This window comes from Fundulus heteroclitus, chromosome 15, assembly GCF_011125445.2.
Source record: "Fundulus heteroclitus isolate FHET01 chromosome 15, MU-UCD_Fhet_4.1, whole genome shotgun sequence".
Lineage (NCBI taxonomy): Eukaryota > Metazoa > Chordata > Actinopteri > Cyprinodontiformes > Fundulidae > Fundulus > Fundulus heteroclitus.
Window position 1 is genome coordinate 434,395 of NC_046375.1, and position 20,560 is coordinate 454,954.

At 40.6% G+C, this 20,560-nt stretch overlaps 1 protein-coding gene across 1 annotated transcript in view; it reads left to right on the top strand.

Annotated features, from left to right (window-relative positions):
- The first annotated feature begins 1,439 nt into the window (after positions 1–1,439).
- gtf3c2 (general transcription factor IIIC, polypeptide 2, beta) overlaps positions 1,440–20,560 on the top strand; it is a 33,277-nt gene continuing 14,156 nt past the window's right edge. The window contains exons 1-11 of the mRNA XM_036147178.1: positions 1,440–1,552; positions 2,497–2,599; positions 4,028–4,574; positions 6,020–6,138; positions 6,327–6,490; positions 7,671–7,756; positions 7,876–7,953; positions 9,566–9,667; positions 9,753–9,980; positions 10,552–10,663; positions 10,766–10,883. Coding sequence (XP_036003071.1) covers positions 2,575–2,599; positions 4,028–4,574; positions 6,020–6,138; positions 6,327–6,490; positions 7,671–7,756; positions 7,876–7,953; positions 9,566–9,667; positions 9,753–9,980; positions 10,552–10,663; positions 10,766–10,883 — 1,579 coding nt within the window. The 5' untranslated portion in view covers positions 1,440–1,552; positions 2,497–2,574. The remainder of the gene's footprint in view (positions 1,553–2,496; positions 2,600–4,027; positions 4,575–6,019; positions 6,139–6,326; positions 6,491–7,670; positions 7,757–7,875; positions 7,954–9,565; positions 9,668–9,752; positions 9,981–10,551; positions 10,664–10,765; positions 10,884–20,560) is intronic.

Below are 20,560 nucleotides of genomic sequence, written 5' to 3' on the forward strand. Positions count from 1 at the left end.
AAGACACAAGTCTTGAATGAATCTGTGTTAAGAGCTTCCCACTGAGCATTTTAGATGTTCATGAGGAGTTGTTTGTGTTTCAGAAAGAAAAAAAATTCTGACTTTTATATATTGTTCATTGTTGTTGCAGTACTCCTATCATCATAAACATTTTTTTCCCTCTTTCACTCCCGGTGGCCTCCTGAATTGAGCCCCAGTCTCAAATCCTGTTTTATTTTATCGATTGCATTCGTAATGTTGAAAACTCTCGTTTTAAAAGATACTGACCATGTTCTCTTCACTGTGACCACTCATATTTTATTATTAAGTTTCTATGGTCCAGTGTTAAAATTCTCAGATATGAGGCAAATATTTGTTTAGAGCTCATTGTGATTCTGAAAATGAGTCCCTTTGAGACTAATTTATTAGGTTAATCTGTAGGATCCTATATAAACCTGCGACTCTTCTTCTGTTTGTCTCCTTATATCATCTTCAGTTCCATTCATTCAAGTTCCAGCTTACAGGAAGAAAATAAATCTGAAATTATTCTGGTTTGACAAAAAAATGACATGGTTGTGGGTGATATTATTCCCAGATCTGAGTTGTAAAGGAAAAACTATTTGCAATGCTTTTTATAATATTAAATGGCATATTCAAAACCATTTAGTCAAAGATTAAGTCACAATTATATCATTGATGAATATTTCAGGAACAATAAAGGTACTCGTTGCCAGAATTTATAAAAACTACAACCAGAAAAAGATCATTATATTGAGCGTAAATACTCATAGCATGCTCCAAAAATAAAAGTGACCCCTTAAACTGTGCCTTGTTAATGAATTCATGACACATGTCCATCCACTCAACCTTATAAGCCAGGCGAGGGTGCACTGATCAGAGAAGCAGCAAAGAAGTCCATGGTAACTCTGGAGGAGCTGCAGAGATCCACAGCTCAGGAACACCTTTAGTTTTGCACTCCTACGATCTTTGCTTTGTGGAAACGTTGCAAGAAGAAAGCAATTGTTCAAACACATATGACGGACCATTTGCATTTGGAGTTTGACGCGAGCAAATGTGGAAGTAGATGCCCCAGGCCTGGTCATATACCAAATGTAACATGGTTGGAACAAAAACGTAATACCCAAAGATGCTGGAAAATTATGGAGGCTGGGGCAGCGGTCGACCCTAAACATGCAGGCAGAGCCACAATAAATGATTTAGAGCAAGCCATGTCTATGTCTTAGAATGGTAGAGTAAACACCGACACCAAAATCCAATCAAAAATTAGGTGTCAGGACTTGAAAATTGATCATCAATTCCATTTTTTTGAATATGAAGTACAAATTATAGTATTCGAATGTGCAAATGGGATAGATAAACCCGATGACGTTAACACAAGTATGTATTTCAAAGAATTTGACATTTCCACACAGTAGAAAACCAATCAAGTTGTAATTCCATCTTCTCCTGATAGGGGGCAGTGTGGAGTCCCATGCTTTTACAGTAACATGGCGGTCTGCTGATAGGATATTGTTGGTTTGACTTATCAGACGCAGCGGCGCCGACACTGGAGGTATTTGCAGTTTTTCCATTTCTGACTAAATAATAAGTGCTGGATCTTTTACGACGGTCTGAGCTTTGCGCAGCATATCGTTCTCCGCTGATTGGTTCCGGTAGAGCTGCTCCCGGGATTCGATCCCGTGCGGTTGAGGGTCGGGTCGGTATCCCGGGTTCCGTACGAGGGGATTCCAGACTTTGCCACCGGGGTGGAAGTCATAGCGACTCACACGACCAGTTTTTAATGGTGGCAGTCGTCCTGTAGGACGTTATCGTGATGAAAGTAACACAACACCCTACTACTTTTTTAGCCAGTTAGCTTAGCCGCGTGTGTTAGCCAAAACGCTTGACTCAAAGAGGCTCGCTTGCTAGGAAAACAACCGAGTTTACACTTTCTGTTTTACTTATAAAAAATGTGCCGGGATAACGGGAAACGTGTCACGATGCAGGGTATTGATTCTTAATAGTCATGATCCTGTGTGGACTCCGGAGTCACTAAATATGTGTAAATTGTCATATTTTTCAATGGAGTCTGGTGTGACAGCGAAAACACACTCTCATAATGCTAGTTAGCATCCGGGTGCTATCTTCAGTACACGGATATTTTGTCGTTTATCCTAATCACTCTGGACTACCTTTGGTTGACTCTTAATTAGAATCTGAAATATCCAAACCATTAAAAATGTTTTAGATCATTATCTAGAAATATTTAAAGGCGGTCCTGTCTGTGTCGTTAAAACTGCGAACTGCCCCTTTACTTGCTGAATCAGATGCTCTTCAGCTCGATCTCCAGGATTGTGAAATGTCTTCATTATATATATAAAGGAAAGCTTTCTATATACACTTGCTGTGTTTTTTCCCCCTAATTTTTCTGCAAGCTCTTTAAGTATAAACTCAAGGAAATATTGCAATATTACTCAATTCTCTGTCTTGACTTGTGTGCTCTTCCTATCTGTGCAGTTAATAGAGGTTTGAACAATGTTTCATCTATGACAAAGCATCTTAGAGGACAGCCCTCACTCAAGTAATTTGGAGCCAATGGATCCCGTTGTCTCTGGAGAAGGTTTGTAGACAGACACCGCATATCCTTTAGACATAAAAAAAAGTATCCAGGTGCATCTCAATAATCCAGGTAGGAAAAAGAAAAAGTTGAGTAGGTCCTCTGGACGGGTTCTTCTTTGTTGAAACGTTTCGTCTCTTCTCCAAGAGACTTCTTCAGTCTGAGGAGGTTCGGGTAAACTGAGCCTTTTAAGCATTACCTTCATAGGAAAAAATGGATCCTCATATACAAAAGAGGACCATCAGCCTCTCAAAGCAATGTTCCTCCCTATCCAGGATGAGAGCGACCACTGTCCTTCAGATGAGCGCAAACTGCCAAATTATGGCCTGATGATGAGGCCCAGCACAACAGCAACGTTATCAGGCCAGGATTTGGTGGTTTACACGCATTTGCAAGCCGGCGATCACTAGTAGTGGTAGGCTGATGGTCCTCTTTTGTAATCAGTTTTGATTGTTGCCGTTAAACTTGTTGGTTCACTCGTCGAAGGTTCTGCATATAAGGCTGAGTTTAGCTGGAACTGCTTAGACTGAGGAAGGGTCTTGGAGAAGAGATGAAACGTTTCAGCAAAGAAGAATCGCTCCGGAGGACCTAATCTAATTTTTATATTTTTTTTTTCCTAATTCATTTTCTTTCAAGGTGAGTTTTTCCTTCTAATGTAATTACATTATTAAACACTATCTCGCATCCCTTGAACTGCTTTCACATTAAAACCACAAACTCCAAGTGTATTTCTTTGTGATTTTTACGTTACGGACCAACAAGCAGAAGCAAAAGGATAAATGCGTTCAAAAGATTTTTGCTTATAAAAATCGGCAAACTGTGGCCAGCATTTGTCTTCACCCCCTTTTGAGTCTTAATTCTTCAGGTGGCATAAAATTTGTCAGACTGGTTGGAGAATTTCTTGCCCATCTATTATCAAGTCTTGTCGCAGAGTCTGCAGAAAGCTGCACAACATATTGCAACGATTAGTAACTAAAATGACTGTTTAGAAGGCAAAAGTTGTTTATTTAAAGTGTGATGAAATCATGCTTTTGTCGTATTTTTCACAATGATCCATCCCCACGGCATGATGCTGCTGTAAGTCGGCGGGAACTGTTAGTTTTTTTTTTATCACACATATAACATTCTGCATAGATGCCAGAAAGTATCTGACCAGAACACGTTTGTTTGATGATTCGGTTTTATCGCCTGTTGATTTGTTAAAAAAAAAAAATAGCACATTTAACGATTTAAACCCTTTCCATTTGCAGTGGAAAGGCCTTCATTGGCTTTCATAATCATGCTGTTTGTTTGAGCTGGCTCTTATTTAGGGGCGTGAGAGTAAAGGGGAATGAATACATATGGACAGCACACATTCAGGCTTTTCTTCTTTAAATAACCGAGTTACTTATTTCAAGGGACTGTAAAATAATTCGATCTCTCTCCTTGCAGGGCAAGACAAGCCCTCCGAGCTGTCTCTTTATTTGTCTCCCTGCTTAAAAGGACGGGAACGGAAGAAAAACTCCAAATATTTCGATTTCGAAACAGATTTCTCGAATGTCGGCAGAAGTGTCAAAAATAAATCCCCTAGAAAGTCAGCGGGGAAGAGAGAATCCTCTCAGAAGACCCCTGCAAAACCTAGAAAAACGAAAACACCCGAGGAACGGGCTGCAAATGGAGAAAAAGAGCCGACACCCCAAACCCCCGCAGACTCTGCTGCACCGACGTCACTAGTAACCCCTAAAAAACCAGGGAGACGTAAGAAAACCCAGCTAGTGTCGACGCCGTTAACGACTGCTGCTGCTGCTGCTGGGGACCTGCCGGCCGGAGAAGCTGTGCAAACTTCTGTCCAGCAGGAAAATGGGACTCCGAAGCCAAAGAGAAAGTACGTGAGAAAGAAACCTGTAGAGGAGATCAGAGAACCGAAAGAAGAGCCTGCCGCCGAAGCTGAGGAGGAGGTGGGAGGTGGGGGCCGCAGCAGGAGGAGGGCTGCCAAAGTGTAAGTCACGATGTCTCTACGTTAGTTAAAGTTCGCTCTTCTCTGGGTTTCTACTCAGTCTTTAAAAAGTCTGAGAGGAAGGCATCCCAGAGGTTTGGGCTAGCATATAAAAAATGTAAAGGATGGACAAATCTGTGCAGTTCAAGGCTTTTTCTTGCCTGCTTTGATTTGATTTGTCTACAATTGTTATAAGGCAAGGCAAATTTATTTATATACAATTCAGTACAGAGACAATGCAAAGTGCTTTACATGATTAAAATATGGGAAAATAAAACAGAATAAAAGCAAGTAGGGATAGAATGTAGAAACAAAAAAAGAATATTAAAAACAATAAAACAGTTTAACTAGAACAGTCAAAGGCAATTTAAAAAAAAATTTGTTTTTAATCTTGATTTAAAAGAACTCAGGCTTTCCGCACTTTTACAATTTTCTGGAAGTTTGTTCCAGATCAGTGGAGCATAGGAACTAAATGCTGCTTCTCCATGTCTGGTTCTGGTTCTGGTTCTGCAGAGCAGGCTGGAGCCAGAAGACCTGAGTGGTCTGGAGGGTTGATGCCCTGATAACAAGTCTGTGATGTATTTAGGTGCTAATTCAGGGATTTATAGACTAACAGAAGGATTTTAAAGTCTATTCTCTGAGATACAGGGAGCCAGTGTAAGGACTTTAGAACTGGGTCCATGTGCTCTACTTTCTTAGTCTTAGTGAGGACGCGGGCAGCACCGTTCTGGATCAGCTGCAGCTGTCTGATCCACTTTTTAGGCAGACCTGTGAAAACACCGTTGCATAAGTAAGACAGTATTAAATTAAATCATCCATTCCCACATCTCTTTCTACATCAGGCGTTCCCAAATTTATCCCCCAAAATTACAATGCCGGAGACTGGTGACCGATTTTGGGAGGATTTTTTTTTTTCTAAATGGGGGGGGGGGGGGAAGGATCCTGATAATAAAGCCATAAAATGATCAAAATAAAACACAACTCTTACAGAAGAAGTGCAGCCTTCCCACTGCATTAAAATAAAGTTATATTTTGGTATCGTTGTGACACAAATAAGGCAATGCTAACTCTTTTTAGCACAACAGCAAATCATATCAACAAATCAATTTGGGAGCCTCTGTTGTGCAGGCTGAGTATTTAAAGCCTGTCTGATGCTGAAATATCCAAAATGTTTGTATTTATACACCAAAATATATGAGAATTTTATCAAAATTCAGGAGATATGAATCTGACATTTGTCTTTAAGGAACCCTTTGTTCTGTTTGTATTCTCGACTAAATCTAAAATATTAGATCTTTAAAAATGATTAGCTGGGACTGTACAGGTGAGATTTACATGCAAATATAACGCTATATCTTCTTTCAGCCTTCATCTGTAGCTCCACAGTGTTTTAAAACTCTTACAATATATATTGATAATCCAGTGAATAAAAAACAAATATCTTGCAGGGCACTGAAGTACCTCCACACCTTAGCAAACGAGGTGCTGTCTCATCCCGGAGATGATTTCGGCTCCAAGCTGCACGAAGACGCAGAATTCCAACAGGAAGTTCCGAAGACGAAAAAAGGTAAAAATCTGGAGACATTAGAACTTTTGTCTGAATGTCACCAAAATGTTCCCCAGATTAACGTGTAATCTGTGTTGATGGAAGACATTATTCCCATTTTTAAATCGCATTAAACCAACCTAACGCGGACAGTAATGTGTGTGTACGGCGTATAAATTGTGATCCGGCTGTGTCTGTCTCCACGTCAGGCCGAAAGAGAAAACGCGACGACAGAGAAGCTGCAGACGATGAAGACTTCGTGCCAGATGTCAACGCCGAAGAGGCTGAGGAGACTGACGAAGAGGATCCTGAAGACGGAGGCTGGTCAGACGCTGAGTTAGATACTGGCAGCTTTCACTTCCCCAGGCATCATGTAAGCTGCCGTCTAACATCAACTTTCATCACATGATTTCAAAAGTTCAGTGACTAGTGATCAGTTTAATCAGCTACGATGTCCTCAGTAATTTGACTCTGAAATAAAGTCAGATGTCTCAGGAAATCGTGGATGATTCAGGGAGGAATGTCTTCTCATGGCTTCTCTGTTTGGGTTTTTGTCTAATAATAACTTTTATTGTTTGTTTTATGGGTACAGCTAAAGAAGTTTAGTACTTTAAAAGCGTCCTTATTGGATCACAAATTAATTGTGATCTATTAAGATAAATCTGTTACGCCCCCTTTGAAGAAGGAAACATTTTCAGGCCCCCCCAAATAAACAAAATGGGACAAAAAAGTAACCTTTATGGTTTTCTGTTTTAATGCATTAAAAGTGTCACTCTGCAGAATTACCCAGAATCCCTAAATTTATAACATATATATATAAGATAAGATAAGATGGATAAGATAAGATGGTCTTTATTGATCTCACAATGGAGAAATTCACTCGTCACATCGGCTCATACAAGAAGGTGCAGAGTAGGGATGGTGCATTCAGTTATATACGGTGAATCTTCATAAATACAATGGATCAAAAGGAATACCAAAAAATACAAAAAAAAAAGGAAATAGGAATGGGCATATGATGTCTTATTTACGTTCTTAGTGGTCTATGAGAATGTAAATAAGACATCATATGCCCATTCCTATTTCCAGCACTGAGTTCATTTATAATATAGTTTCTAATTGGAACATTTCCACATTGCCACACTGTTTAACTACAGATTAACAAAAATATAAACGGCTTTTAGCCCGACTCATACCCACAGTCAGCTGGTAACAAGCTGCAAACCTCATATGGCAATAAATAATACCAAGCCATTAATGTTAAAGACAAACTTCAGCTATATTAAGTTTTGTATTTTGTTTTTACGAGTTAATTTTTTCGTATTGCTCATACGACTGAGCGCAGGTACAGACCAAACAGCAGGGGGTGCTGTTGTCACATTTGGAAAGCCTGTATTTTCTGGACAACAAAGGCAAGGCTTCTGTTGCGCCTCGCATGCTGTAACGTCACGCCCCACTACTTAAATTAATTACTAAAGTTTGTGAGTTAGACAGCAGAAAAAAAGGCCTGCCGGTGAAAGCAACTAACTTAATGTGTTTTATTTTGCCTGCAGCAGGGCACACAGGGCCCGTCGCACAATGGCCTGGAGTTTGTCATCGTTAAAACAATCACCGAGTCTTTCGAGGGGACAAAGAAATTGTAAGTTCGCTCTCTGCGTGTGACGGCTTAGCTCTGACGTAGCGAGAAAAATGAAAGCTGTCGGGACGTGATGTCTGTAGTTATTGGTTGTTCTCAGGCTGCGTGTCGTGTGTTTTCAGCCGGGAGGAGCACCACAGCAGCTGGGCGTTTCCAGAGTGGGTTCCCTCCACCAGCGACTGGGAGCCCGTGCCAGAAAAGTAGGTTGTTCTGTTCGTTTGGCAGCTGTGCTCTTCACTTACTGTCGTTAAAAACAACGTTTGACGCTGCAGGTGCAGCACTTCCTGTCGCATCGGTCCCGGGTTCAAGTCCCAGCCATGTCTTCCCCTGCTGTCTTTCTGACAGTCTTTATTCTACTAATGCAGGGGTTCCCAAACTTTTCAGCCTGTGACCCCCAAAAATAGTTTTGGCAGGTGGAGTTTTTTGTGTTTATTTTTTTGGGTGGGGAGGAAGTTATTAGAATAAAGTCATAATATTACGAGAATAAAGCATTTTTCTTGTAAGACCTCTTACAGAAAAGTGCAGCCTTCCTCCTGCGTTAAAACGAGAAATGTCTTTATAAAGTTGTACTCTGGTATCGGGTTCGCCAACAAAGAAATACTAAATCTTTTTAGCACATCAGCATCAAATCGTCTCGCGACATCCGCTTTGGGAACGCCTGTACTAATGAATAAATAAATATACTTTTTGTCTTGCCATCAGTACCTTAAAGGCTATAAAAGCTGCACACATCAAAATCTATTACTGTAGATCTGAGATGTCAAACCAAATCACAGAAGGGGCAAAAAAAAATCCTTAAACCTGGACCATGTCAGCGCCCAAACTTCATAAAGGTAAAATAAGATGAACATATCTGGTTTTATTTGCTCGTTGTCTAAGCATCGATTTCTGCCCAGTTAAAATATTTAGTCGGGTGATTTCTCTGCGCAGTGTTTTCATCTTCATCAAAGATAATTGCTGCCTTCAGAAGTCTGTAGCTCCCAAACTTGAGTCACTGCTTTGCCCCAAGTGTGTCGTGAAAATAAACGTCAGCTCTCTTTGAGCAACAAACCCATCTGTGTACCTAACCCTAAAATGAAGAGAAAGTAATTTCAGCCACAGCAGGCTTGGCAGAGTTTTTCCCTTCCTGGTGCAACCGGCATGTAGGGCTGGGCGATAAATCGATTTAATCGATTAATTCGAATTTACAATTCTTTAAGATTTAATTTTTGGAAAATCTGGATTTTATTTTGCCAATACACTCATTGGGTTTCCATGAAGAGAACAGCATGTGATGCTGAATATATGTTTAGGCAAATGTATTGTCAAAATATTGTTAAGTAGAAACTTTTTTTTTACCATAATACGAGGTACTTCATTTACTTATTTACTTTTTTTTTCACAAGTGCAGTGAAGCCTGTTCTTAGCTCAATGTGTAATACCACTAGCAGCAAATGTTTTGTTATATTTTCATTGTTTATAATGGCACGGCTGCCATCTTGTTTTACAAGCATGTTTCACAGCTTGTTTTTAGTTGCACTGTGAATTCAGGTCAACTCCCAGACGAAATGCTTGACATAAAAGCAAGGTTTTAAAATAATTTATTTAATTTATTTTTATGAAACAAAAAGGAGGAAAAAATCAATTAATTGGATTTGGTATGATAAAATCTGAGATTTATTTTTTAATCCATATCGCCCAGCCCTACCGGGATGTGAACCCGTGTCGTCCGAATTAAAGTCATAGATTTACTCTACTACACTACAGAGGGGACTCCTAGGACGAGGATCTGATTTCTAAAAAAAAAAAAAAGCTATCTCTGCCTTTTCACAGGGAATTAGAGAAATACCTTCCTCAAGAACTGGAGTCCCCTGCGTTCAAAGTGTCCAGAGAAAACCTAACCGAGGAAGAGACGCCTCCGCTGAGACTCCGCAGGTGAGACTGCTGAGCGTCTAAAAGACAAAAACGACGTGTGAACGTAGAGTGAACCCGTCTGTCCACGTGTGGACGAACCTTTCAGGTTTGAGGCCACGCCGGCCCACCCGTGTCTCTGGGACATGTTTCTGTTCGCGGGTGGACCGCTCTGGGCCCTGGAGTGGTGTCCGACGCCCGATGGCGCTCCGGCCTCGCAGTACGTTGCTCTCGCCTGCCATCGAGGGATGGACGACCTGCACTGTATGAACCAGACCTACTGCGGAGCCGGACTGGTTCAGCTGTGGGACTGTGGCAAGCTGGAGCACCACAGCAGGTATATAAATATATATATATATATATATATATATATATATATATATATATATATATATATATATGTATATGTAAAATATGCACATCAAGACTTCACTGGTACTGTTATTCCAATTCATCTTCACCTATCTGTGCTTCCATCCTTTGTTGTTTAATGCTCACTGTGTATTAAAAGTCTATAAATAATGACTGATTATTAACTTTTCATACAAAATTTTTATGTGTGGAGTACCTATCCCCCTCCAGCAGGGGTCGCCTGTCCATCACAGGTTAACACAGAGAGACAATCAACCATGTACACACACAGCTAATAGGGAATTTAGAGGGACTAATTAACCCAGCAGTCTTGTTTTTGGTCTTTGGGAGAACCCAGAGAACCCACACCTGCACAGAGAGAACATGCAAACAGACCCCATGCCAGGATTTGAACCCAGGACCTTCTCGCTTTAAGGCAGCAGCGCTACCACCTGCACCACTCTGCATTTGTGCATGTCAGGTTACATTTATTGTATCTGTGATGAAAACCAAAGTATGACCTTTTTTTTTATTATTCTCTGTTGCCTCCTGTGCAGACCAGACTCTCTGCCCTCTCTGGCTTACGGTCTGGCTCAGGACAAAGGCTTCATCTGGCAGCTGAAGTGGTGCCCTGCAGGAGGCTGGGAGCTTCCCAGCTGTGTCAGAAAGGTAAGAACATGTGCATGTCGTGTATTTCCCAGCCCGTAGCCACCCGTGTTTGTCGCAAAGCCTTAAAGACGGGCAAAGTTTGATGTTTCCGATTCTCTTAAGGCTCCTTTCTTGCCAAGGCTGGGTCTGCTGGCAGCCGCCACCTCCAGTGGCGTGGTCACCATTTACAGCCTGCCGCACCCCGATGCTCTGCTGTCAAACAGAAAACTCACAAACGCTGGTAAGACTCTGGCCTTTGTCTAGAACGTGCTCAGTTCAGATTCAGGTTCACAATTTAAACTAAAACACCCTCTTTTTTTTTTTTTGGTGAAATCGGCATGTGGGGAGATTCAGGTGCCTTTAGCTTTGTTTTAAAGAGCGTTTTAATGGACAAGGCATCTTCAGAAGGGAGCTAGTGATCACAGGAGTTAAAATCCTGACCCTGTTTCTGCAGCATTTCTGAATGCTTTAAGTGAAAATGGCGTAACGAGCAACTTATTCTTTTTTAAGATAACAGGACGATGCGCCACCAAAGGAGAGATCTGCAGTCATACTGATCACATTCACTCAGCCGTTTAGGCAGCGTAGGGGTCAGTATCTTATCCAGGGACACATCAATATGTGGTGGGAGGACGCTGGAATCGAACCCGCAGCCTTCTGACCGCCACACAGTACATTTTCTCCATTGTCCCGCAGTCATTTCACACAGAGAAGAAATAAAACTCAGGCAGACTTTGTCGTGTCTGATGGTTCCTTATTAGGAGAAACGGTTCAGAGATATGAAGACTGTGTGGTATTTAGATTTATGGTATTTTCATTTCACAAACAGAATGTGAAACACACGGCATAAAAGTTAAATATTGGCTCATGTTGAGTGAAATCTGAATGTTTTTATTATTTTTTTATCAATCATTGCACAATATTTTGTTGTTTGCCTTTCTGATAAGTTCAGTCTCTTTTGCTTTAGAGCTAAACTTTAAATTAACTTGTTATTCATTCCTGATCCATTATAACTCTGTCCATGTGTCTCTGCCTCTGTCACGACCAAATTTCCCCATCATGGGATAATAATAAAGGTATTTCTTATCTTATCTTAATCCTTGGGGAAACAGACACGCTGTCAACCAAGCGCTGGGATTTCCAAAGAGCGACCTGGGGACAATTTGTGATCCTTGGAATAATTTTGTGTGGCCCCTACCGCAGTTAAAGAATGGTAGAAATACGGTCCTTAATTCACAAATGCATATTTTCTTAAAGGGCCACACACGTCCAAATAGAGTTTGTGTTTTTGCTAATAAACTGTTAACATGGGTGTGTTATAATCCTGTCTACACGTCCCGGTCATTATTTTGACAATCTACACAGCATGTTTGTTGAAATCCTGCATTTGTGTATGTTTGGCGCCCTCTTCAGGTTTACCGGGTTTACTGCATTTGAAGTTTGAATCTGTTTGTATTGGCTAAGAAGATATTGTGACGTCGCCCAGAAAAAGTGAAGTCAGTAGCTCTGTGGGGTATAGAATCGACTCCGCCTCGTAGGTCTGCGTAGAGAGTTGGAATAGTGAGCTTTGTGATCTTTCTACTGATGGAAGTTAGCGACTTAGCATTTATTTGGTTTATTTAGCTTTTATTTACCTTGTTCTAGTGGCCCAGACGCCTCCTCTGGGCACATTTTTCAAATATTAGATGTGGGCGGAGTAAGGCCCTCGTACAGAGTTGCGTTACCCTTTAGATAAAAATAGTTAGGTATAATACCAAATAACATTCTTTTAATAGCCACATTTTTGTTTTTTTTTGTTTTTCTTTTAATCATCACAGTAAGTAGGGCCACAAGCATCCAACGACTTTTTACTCAAAAACCCAATGAGGCACACCCAGTTATTAAACTTAGCTAAACACAGCAAAGTTCTTTTAAACAAGGTTCTCGTTTTTGTTGCTGGGAATAGACACAAATGTTTTTTACAAAAATAGTAACATTAAGCCCCAAAAAGTTTTTATTTTTTAGGTAAGCGTTTGAGAACCTTTTTTTCTCCCACTTTAATTTGTTCTTTTCTACTTTGTTTCCTTAAAATATTGATTGTTTAATTTACTACTAACTAGAGAAATGTTCATAGTTTAATTGAAAAACACAAAATTACTTTTAATGAGCCCATTTTTGGCCCACAGTTTAAAAGGTTTGGACACCACAGCCTTAAGTATTTGCTACATCCAGCAGAGGGCAGTGTTGGTTCACTGCAGCTTGAAGTCTTATGTCACTGGAGGCCTGCAAAGTACTAACTCCTTAAAAATGTCTCTGGGGAATGTAAATCTAGTCCCGTTTGACTCTGCCTGAACCAGATCTTGAATTTAATGTCACCCTTATTCTTTTCTTTGGCATTTTGTCTGGAAGAAGTTGCTTTTTCAGGCTAATCCTCGGTGGGAGACGACGTGCGCGTTGTTCGGGGTAGATTTTATTCTCCTTAATGGTTGCCTTAAAGGCCTTTGCTCCGTTTTCCCAAAAACCTGAAACATTGAGGAAACTAAAGGCTCACAGTTAACATGTCCTCACCTGGACCACGGCTTTGTGGATACAAAGAAATCTTTGAACGTCAGTATAAATATAAAAAACTGATCCCTCTTATTTGTGGATACAGTAATGAATAGATGGCTTTAGAAGATGATATTAGCAGGGTTTTTACGTTCCAGTCGTTCACACACATGAACTCAATGCTAATTATCTAATCAATCAAACAGCCAGATTATCCATCACATCAGACACGGACCCCATTAACTGGAGCAAATCCCTGGTCCAGTTAAAATGACAACACCCCCGAGGACACTCAGTCTTGTTGGGTCTCTGCTGTCATGCAGCTCCAACAGTGGCGGTAGTTTAAAACAATCTCACATTCACATGAAAAGAAGCTGAGTCCATGCTGAGGTTATGGATGATGAGGCCTGCTGGTCCACGTCTGCCGCCTCTGGGGCTCTGCTGGTCCAACGCTGCGCGGATGAGATTAATGGCCGGTTTATCTGCAGCATCCATCATATGCAGAATGGCGCTCATGTCTGCGGGTTTCAGTGTGTTTTTTTTTATTTCTGTCAGGGGTCTGGCCAAACGCTAATCTGATTAAACACAACAGCAGCCTGAAATCATCGCACGCAAAATAAATGCCTTCAAATAACGCTTTTTTTTTCTGAGATAAATCTTCTGTCATGCAGCGCATAGTGTCCTCCACACTTATTCAGCCTTTCCATTGACTACCAAATCCCACCTTAAGACATGATTAACTTTAACAAAAGTATTTCAGTTACAGTATTGGTTAATTAATACTTTCAAGCAGCTCATCCAAACGTTTTACGGCAGGTTTTAGGTCTGAAGGCTAAGATGACCCTGGAAGAAGAAGGATTTTGGGACTGAGGAACCATTTCTGTGTTTACTTTTCCATATGCTTTGGATCAATGATCTACCAAAAGATCCACATGATGACACATTTTCAGTTTTCTCACAGAAGCCACTAGATATGATCTAAAAATCTCCTGGTCGTTCAGCTTTTCCCTTTCAGGGCGTCGCCACAGCGAGTGTTTTGCTTTATCTCCCACACCAACAACTACTTTGAAGTCCTCTTTCTCTGGTTTTCCTGCAGGCCAACCGATTAGCCATGAAGATCATGTTATTGAGGCTACATTGTCTAAAAAATCTCCTGGTATTTAAAACGTAACTGCATCCTAACCCAGTTCCACGGAGCTTTGGAAGACGAAGGTGTTGCATCACAGATCCTCCACTTCAAGTTTTACTACAAATTCCTCCCTTTTTTCTTTTTTCTTTTTAAACCAGACTGACCTGGAGCGTTTGTTACTGAAAAGGTGAATCTTGAGTTTTTTGCGATCAAAACACAAGGTCCAAACATGAAGTTCTGGCATGTTTGATCAGACGGCGTACGTTTACGTCGTGTGTTGGTAGAACAGAAAAGGCTTTTTCCTGCCGTCGCTGAGCGTGTATAAACCTTTTTCTTCCTATACCGACCACTCCAAACGCTTTTATACGCAAACCACATTGAGAAATGAACACACATTCATACGTATGTGCATGGAGCGGCAGACGGTGTTAAGTGCCTTGCCCAACAGGGTCATTAACATGAGGCAGGAAGCTGGCGTTGAACCTGCAACTTTGCAATTGCAAGACAGCTACTCTTCCCAGTGAGCCACAGCTTCCAGTTTCCTTAAACGTAGTAATTATTGTTTCCAACGCCAATCTTGATCTCCCCCACTTGAATTACTTGTTCTCTTGTCTTTCCTGTTTTGAAGAGGATTCGTATCACAGAGAAACATAAACATTAGAAATTAAAATCTCCTAGAAACTTGGGTTTATTTAAAAAAAAAAATGTGTTGCAAAAAGACTTCTGTTCAAATGTAAAGCATACCAAAAACTGTAGCAGGACCAAAATTAAATAATCATAATAATTACGTAAAATTAAATGTCCTCAGTAGCTAAATGTACTCACATTAAAGGCTTGAAATTTGCAAATTCTTCAGTGTGAGACTATGATGCTCCAATAAAAGCATGTATTGTAGCAATGTATTTACATTTTATTGTTTCCTTTTTCTGTTTGCAGGACTAATAAATAGGAAGGGAGCTGATGAAATGAGGCTGTCACACATTTACCATAATTAATTATCAGCTATTCAAGAATTTCACCTATGAGGGCCAAATTGAAGACTACATTTATCTTAAGTTTATCATAATTAGCCTGATTAGCTTTTTTTCTTTTTTTAAAGATGAGGTTTAAGTGGGACACTGCACTTGTCCGGTCTTTCATGTTTTGTTTTGCTCTTAAAGGAAAAGTAATTAACTGCCTGGTATCAGACTCCACTCTGTTACACTTGGCTCGGTTTTACAACTAAGGGAAAAATACGCAGAGCCTGAATTTGGACATAAAAGGCTCTATAAAACCTGACATTTCCTCGTTTTTTTTACCCTCTCCGCTGCTCCTGGTTTCCATTTTATTTTCTCGTCACGGATCGTTGGGTTCGGTTTCCGAGACGCTTCTCCGCCAGTTCACCGCCGGTTATAGTTATTGGATAAAACAGTCGCCAGGTGCTCACATTATGAGGAAGCTGCAGAGTTGGTGTTACTCCGAGCTTTACAGACAAAGGTTAATTCAGTTTATTTATATAGTGCCAATTCACAGCACGTCATCTTAAGACACTTCTATCCTAAATATATTAAATTCATTCAAATCATCCAGACAGATTGGGTAAAATCTTTTCTATCTAATGAAACCCAGCAGTCAATGACTCCTCCACAGCCGTCTGCACTGTGTCGTTGGTTTTGCAGCAATCCCTCATACCGAGCATGCATGTAGCGACAGTGGAGAGGAAAACTCCCCTTTAATGGGAAGAAACTTCCTGCAGAACCAGAACCAGGCTCAGTGTGAACGGCCATCTGCCTCGACTGACTGAGGTTTGAGAAGACGGAGCCGCGGCACAGAAAAGGCAGAGAGGTACTGACCCAGGAATACTTTCTATGTGGGAGAAAAGCACAAACATTCTGGCAATAGTTTCCTAATGCATGAGTGATATAATTTAGTTTAAATGTACAGGTGAAGCCAGATTTTTACATATGCTGTACTTTTTTTCTCCAAATCAGACTGAATTAAGATTACTAAAATAATGTGTATTTGCTCAGTGCCAGAATAATGAGACATCTCAGGGAACCATGACTCCTACACAACAACCATGTCAGCATGAATTCCGCTTACAGTGGCGTAAGAGTTAGGGAAGTCGTCCTGCGATTGGTGGGTTCCTGGTTCGATTCCTGCTCTGACCGTCTCAGTTGTTGTGTGATGAGACACTTAACTGTCAGAGGCTAGTGGCTGATGTATGGCAGCCTGCTAAAGGTTCACACGGCAGGATTTTTAGCCTGATCTCCGCCAATTATCGCCATGTCTCTTGAGATAATCTTAAAGGTGGTGTGTTGTCCATGGTGTCTCGGTATGAAGCCATGGACAATGCAGACGACTCTCCCTGTGGCTCTACGCTTCTTCAGGAGTGAATGCTGCTTGTCAAGACTTTGATGCAATCAACTGGGTTTCCTTAGAGAGGAAATCTGATTGAATTTGACTTTGTAAAGTGTCTTGAGATGACATGTTTCATGAATTGGCGCTATATAAATAAAGTTGAATTGAACAGATTGTCTTGTCCCGATATCCTACCATGTGTTGTTGTCTCCCGAAGACAAAGGAGCAGGCAGCCTGTTGAATGTGGTGTTTAGCCAATCAAAGAACCCCATTCACACACCCTCACCCTCGGTCTTGTTGTCTCCGCTCCTTTAACCAACGGCTTTTCTTTTTGTTACGTATTTTGTCAGTTAAAATCAGCTCACAGAATATTATTCTCCTCCGTCATTCATGTTTATTTACTCTGAACTCACATTCTAACTAAATCAGGGATACATAACTGCTTCATATTCGGACCAAACAAATTGCTTTTTTAATTTTAAATCTAGTTTTTCTAGGCTGCACAGTAGCCCAGTTGGTAATACTGTTGCCCAGCAGCTGGAAGGTCCTGGGTTTGAATCCCAGCCCAGGAGTCGTTCTTGATGGAGTCTGCATGTTCTCCCAGTGAATGTGCAAGTTCTCTCTGGGTCCTCTGGCTTCTTCCCATGGTCCAAAATCATGACTGTTGGGTTAACTGGTGCTTTCACTGTGAGTGTGCATGGTTGTTTGTCCCGTGTGTCTCTGTGATGGACTGGTGACCTGTCCAGGGTGGACCCCACCTTTCACCCAATGATTTATGGAGATAGGCCCCTCAGAGAGGGGGTGAAGACCAGGAATGGTTAATTTTCATCCAGATTTTAAAAGTATTTGTCATGAATTTATACCTATTAATAGTTCTCTAAGATCAGTTTGTTCTAGTCATACGTTATCTTGGTTAAGTCACTTTCTTGCACGATATGATGCCAAGAGAAAACAAGCCTCTCAGTGGTGCATCACCAATCTCGGAGACAGAAGCTAAAAGGCCTTAAAATGGATTTTGGATCACTCCTGAAACATTGTGGACAGTAATACAGGGGGCTGTAATTTAAGAAAGATTTAGAGGTATGGTTAAAAATCATAACTGCCCAACCCAAACTACTAAAGCAGTTTGCTGCATGCCATGTAGGGCATACATTTGGAAGAAAATATGCAAATGAAAGTAAGTAAGTGTATGAGATAAACAGAAAAATCTGGTAGCAGTGGCAGCATGATGCTGTGGGAAGGCTTTTCTTTAGGGGACTAGGAAGCTGGTCAGAGGTGTTGTAAAAATGGAGTAAAATACATGAAACACCTGGAATAATACCTGTTAACGGCTGCTGGAGACTGGAGACAGGGGTTTGCTTTTTGGCCAGACAACAGCACTAAACTAAACCTACCCCTGAAACTATGAAAGAAGGGTTTAGACCAAAGCTAAATTCACAAAAAAATCAAACTAAAAAAAGTCTTGCTGAAATTAAAGACTGTTTCGTATGATACTTATAAATTAGCTGTTTTTCAAAGAAAAGGAACAAATATTTTTAATGTCTAAATTATGGCTGGGCGATACATCGTTTTTAATTGATTTAATTTGAATTTATAGTTTTTTTAAGAATTAATTTTTGGAGAAACAGGATTTTATTTTGCCAATAGACTCATAGGGCTTCCATGAAGAGAACAGCAGCAATGCTGAATATATGTTTAGGAAAATATATTGTCAAAAAAGTTGTAAAGAGGAACTTTTTTACCATAAGACGAGACAATTTGATCCATTCATTTACTTTTTTAAAAGTTATAGTGTATCTGTCCTTGTTTTCAGCAGGTAAATAAGATTATCTGCCAATGGAATGAGTTTTTTAACCCCTAAAATAAGATAATTAGATATACTGGACTTGAAATAAGATAATAGAGATGGATTATTCCTATTTTACGTGCAAAAATCTTATTCCATTGGCAGATCCTTTTATTTACGTATTTAAATCAAGGATAAATACACTAATTTCAAGAAAATCTTACTTACTTTTCGTTCCCTTTTTGCAGTGGTTGAAATAAAAGCAAATTTTTACCACAATTTCTTTCTGTCACATCAAAAGTGAGGGGAAAAATTTGGATTAATCAGATTTGGGATAGTAAAATGGTAGATTTTATTTTATCGCCCAGCCCCAGTCTAAATATATCTGATGTGTGATAACAAAAGAAACAAAATTGTATATTTAAAAAGAAAGGAACAAATATTTCCGGATCTAGATTTGCAAAGCCAGCTGACGCCTTGCTGCTGTAATTGCAGTGAAACATTCAAAACAATCAACTTTAAACTATTGATTTTATTTACAATATAACTTTATTCACCTTTTATCAGTAGAAGATCCTAACAAAAAAAATTGATAATTTCATTTAGTTTCAATTGATCAGAGGTGAAGAAAACGTGGCTTTTAACACTAATCACATGCGTTTATGTCATTTTAGTGCCTTCCATATCAGCTGGAAGGGTTGAAGGGGAAATTGGCTCAAACGGGGTTAAGCAGGAGGTGTCTGTGTGTCCGCTCTGGTCCTCCTCCACCAGCCCGCTGCTGTTTGCCACAGATAATCGTAAATGGCTTTTGTCGATCCGCTCACCGCAATGAATGAGCATGAATGAGAGGAGAAGGCTGTTAAAATCGACAGAAATGGAGACCGTGGGGGGAGGGAGGGAGGAGGGGGGGTGTGGCAGTGACGAGGAGCAGGGAGAATGTGAGATGTTGTTGGGAGCTCACATAATTTACTGCGCCTTTCTCCGTCAGACAAGGATCTTATAATTGAAATGACAAAAAAGATGCATCACCGAGCGCGCTGTTAGTGTTGGAAGCTATGAATTTTAGCTGTTGTAGCTGACTCGTCTTGTATCCCTGCGCTGTCATTCATCGAAGACTTACTTTGGGTTGGGTGGGAGCGGGGGGGGTTTGACGGGTGCTCAGCAGGAAGGCCGAGGTAAACTGCTGTGGTTTGCACTGGATTTTTATTCACCCATGAAAACAACAGCTTTTCGCTCTTTAGTTCAGGATCATAGCTTGTAATGTGACACTGTGTTTAGAGCAAGGTTTGAAATTGACCTCAATATAAAAATGTTTAAAGTGCATTCCATTTTGTCCTCGTTAGTCGCCATTCTCGACCTCCAGGTTGAAAGCTTTAACTGGAACGGCCCCTAAAACAGGTATTACAAATGGGAAAGTCGGAGCAGCAGGATGATACCTGACATCGGCATTCATGACGGCCACTACTTCCAGCAACATTGAGTAAAACCTCATACTTTAACTGTTTACGGGATGTTTCAGCTCTGTTTATCTGCACACAATACCGCCTAGAACAGCGTTATTGTTTTAACAGCATTGCAAGCGTCCATGTTTTTTCCTGCTGTCCGACAAGAGAGACTGGAACGCAAAAAGGCGTTGATGACGCAATCTGCGACTCGTGAGTTCTGACCTCCGAGGCAAAAAGAAATGCACCATTACGCCCAATATGAGCTTATTCTAGAGTATTTCATTGGCTTAGTACAGAACTGTTTTTACAACTGATGATTATTTCAGGGTTTATATGTGGTCTTGAAGATTGAAAATGTAGTTCCAATTTCCACAACATGATTTAAGTATTTTTAAAGGTGCATAGCACCAGTTTTGAAGCTAAATATTATCTATTTTCTTTCCCATACATGCCCTTACAATTACCTGATGTGTAAAATTAGTCATCTTCTATTTATGGGAGTTGCCTGGATTTGTCAGTTCATGAGGGAGGGATTCGGGCCGAAATCTCTGGCCATGCACATGGGTGTGACGCGATGCACGCTCTCGTTTTTCTGGCTACTTTGTTGAGTCTCTGCCGTAAACTGATGCGTTAGCGAGGGAACACGGGCTAACTACAATATCTATGGCTTTCTTACCTCAGAAGATATTACT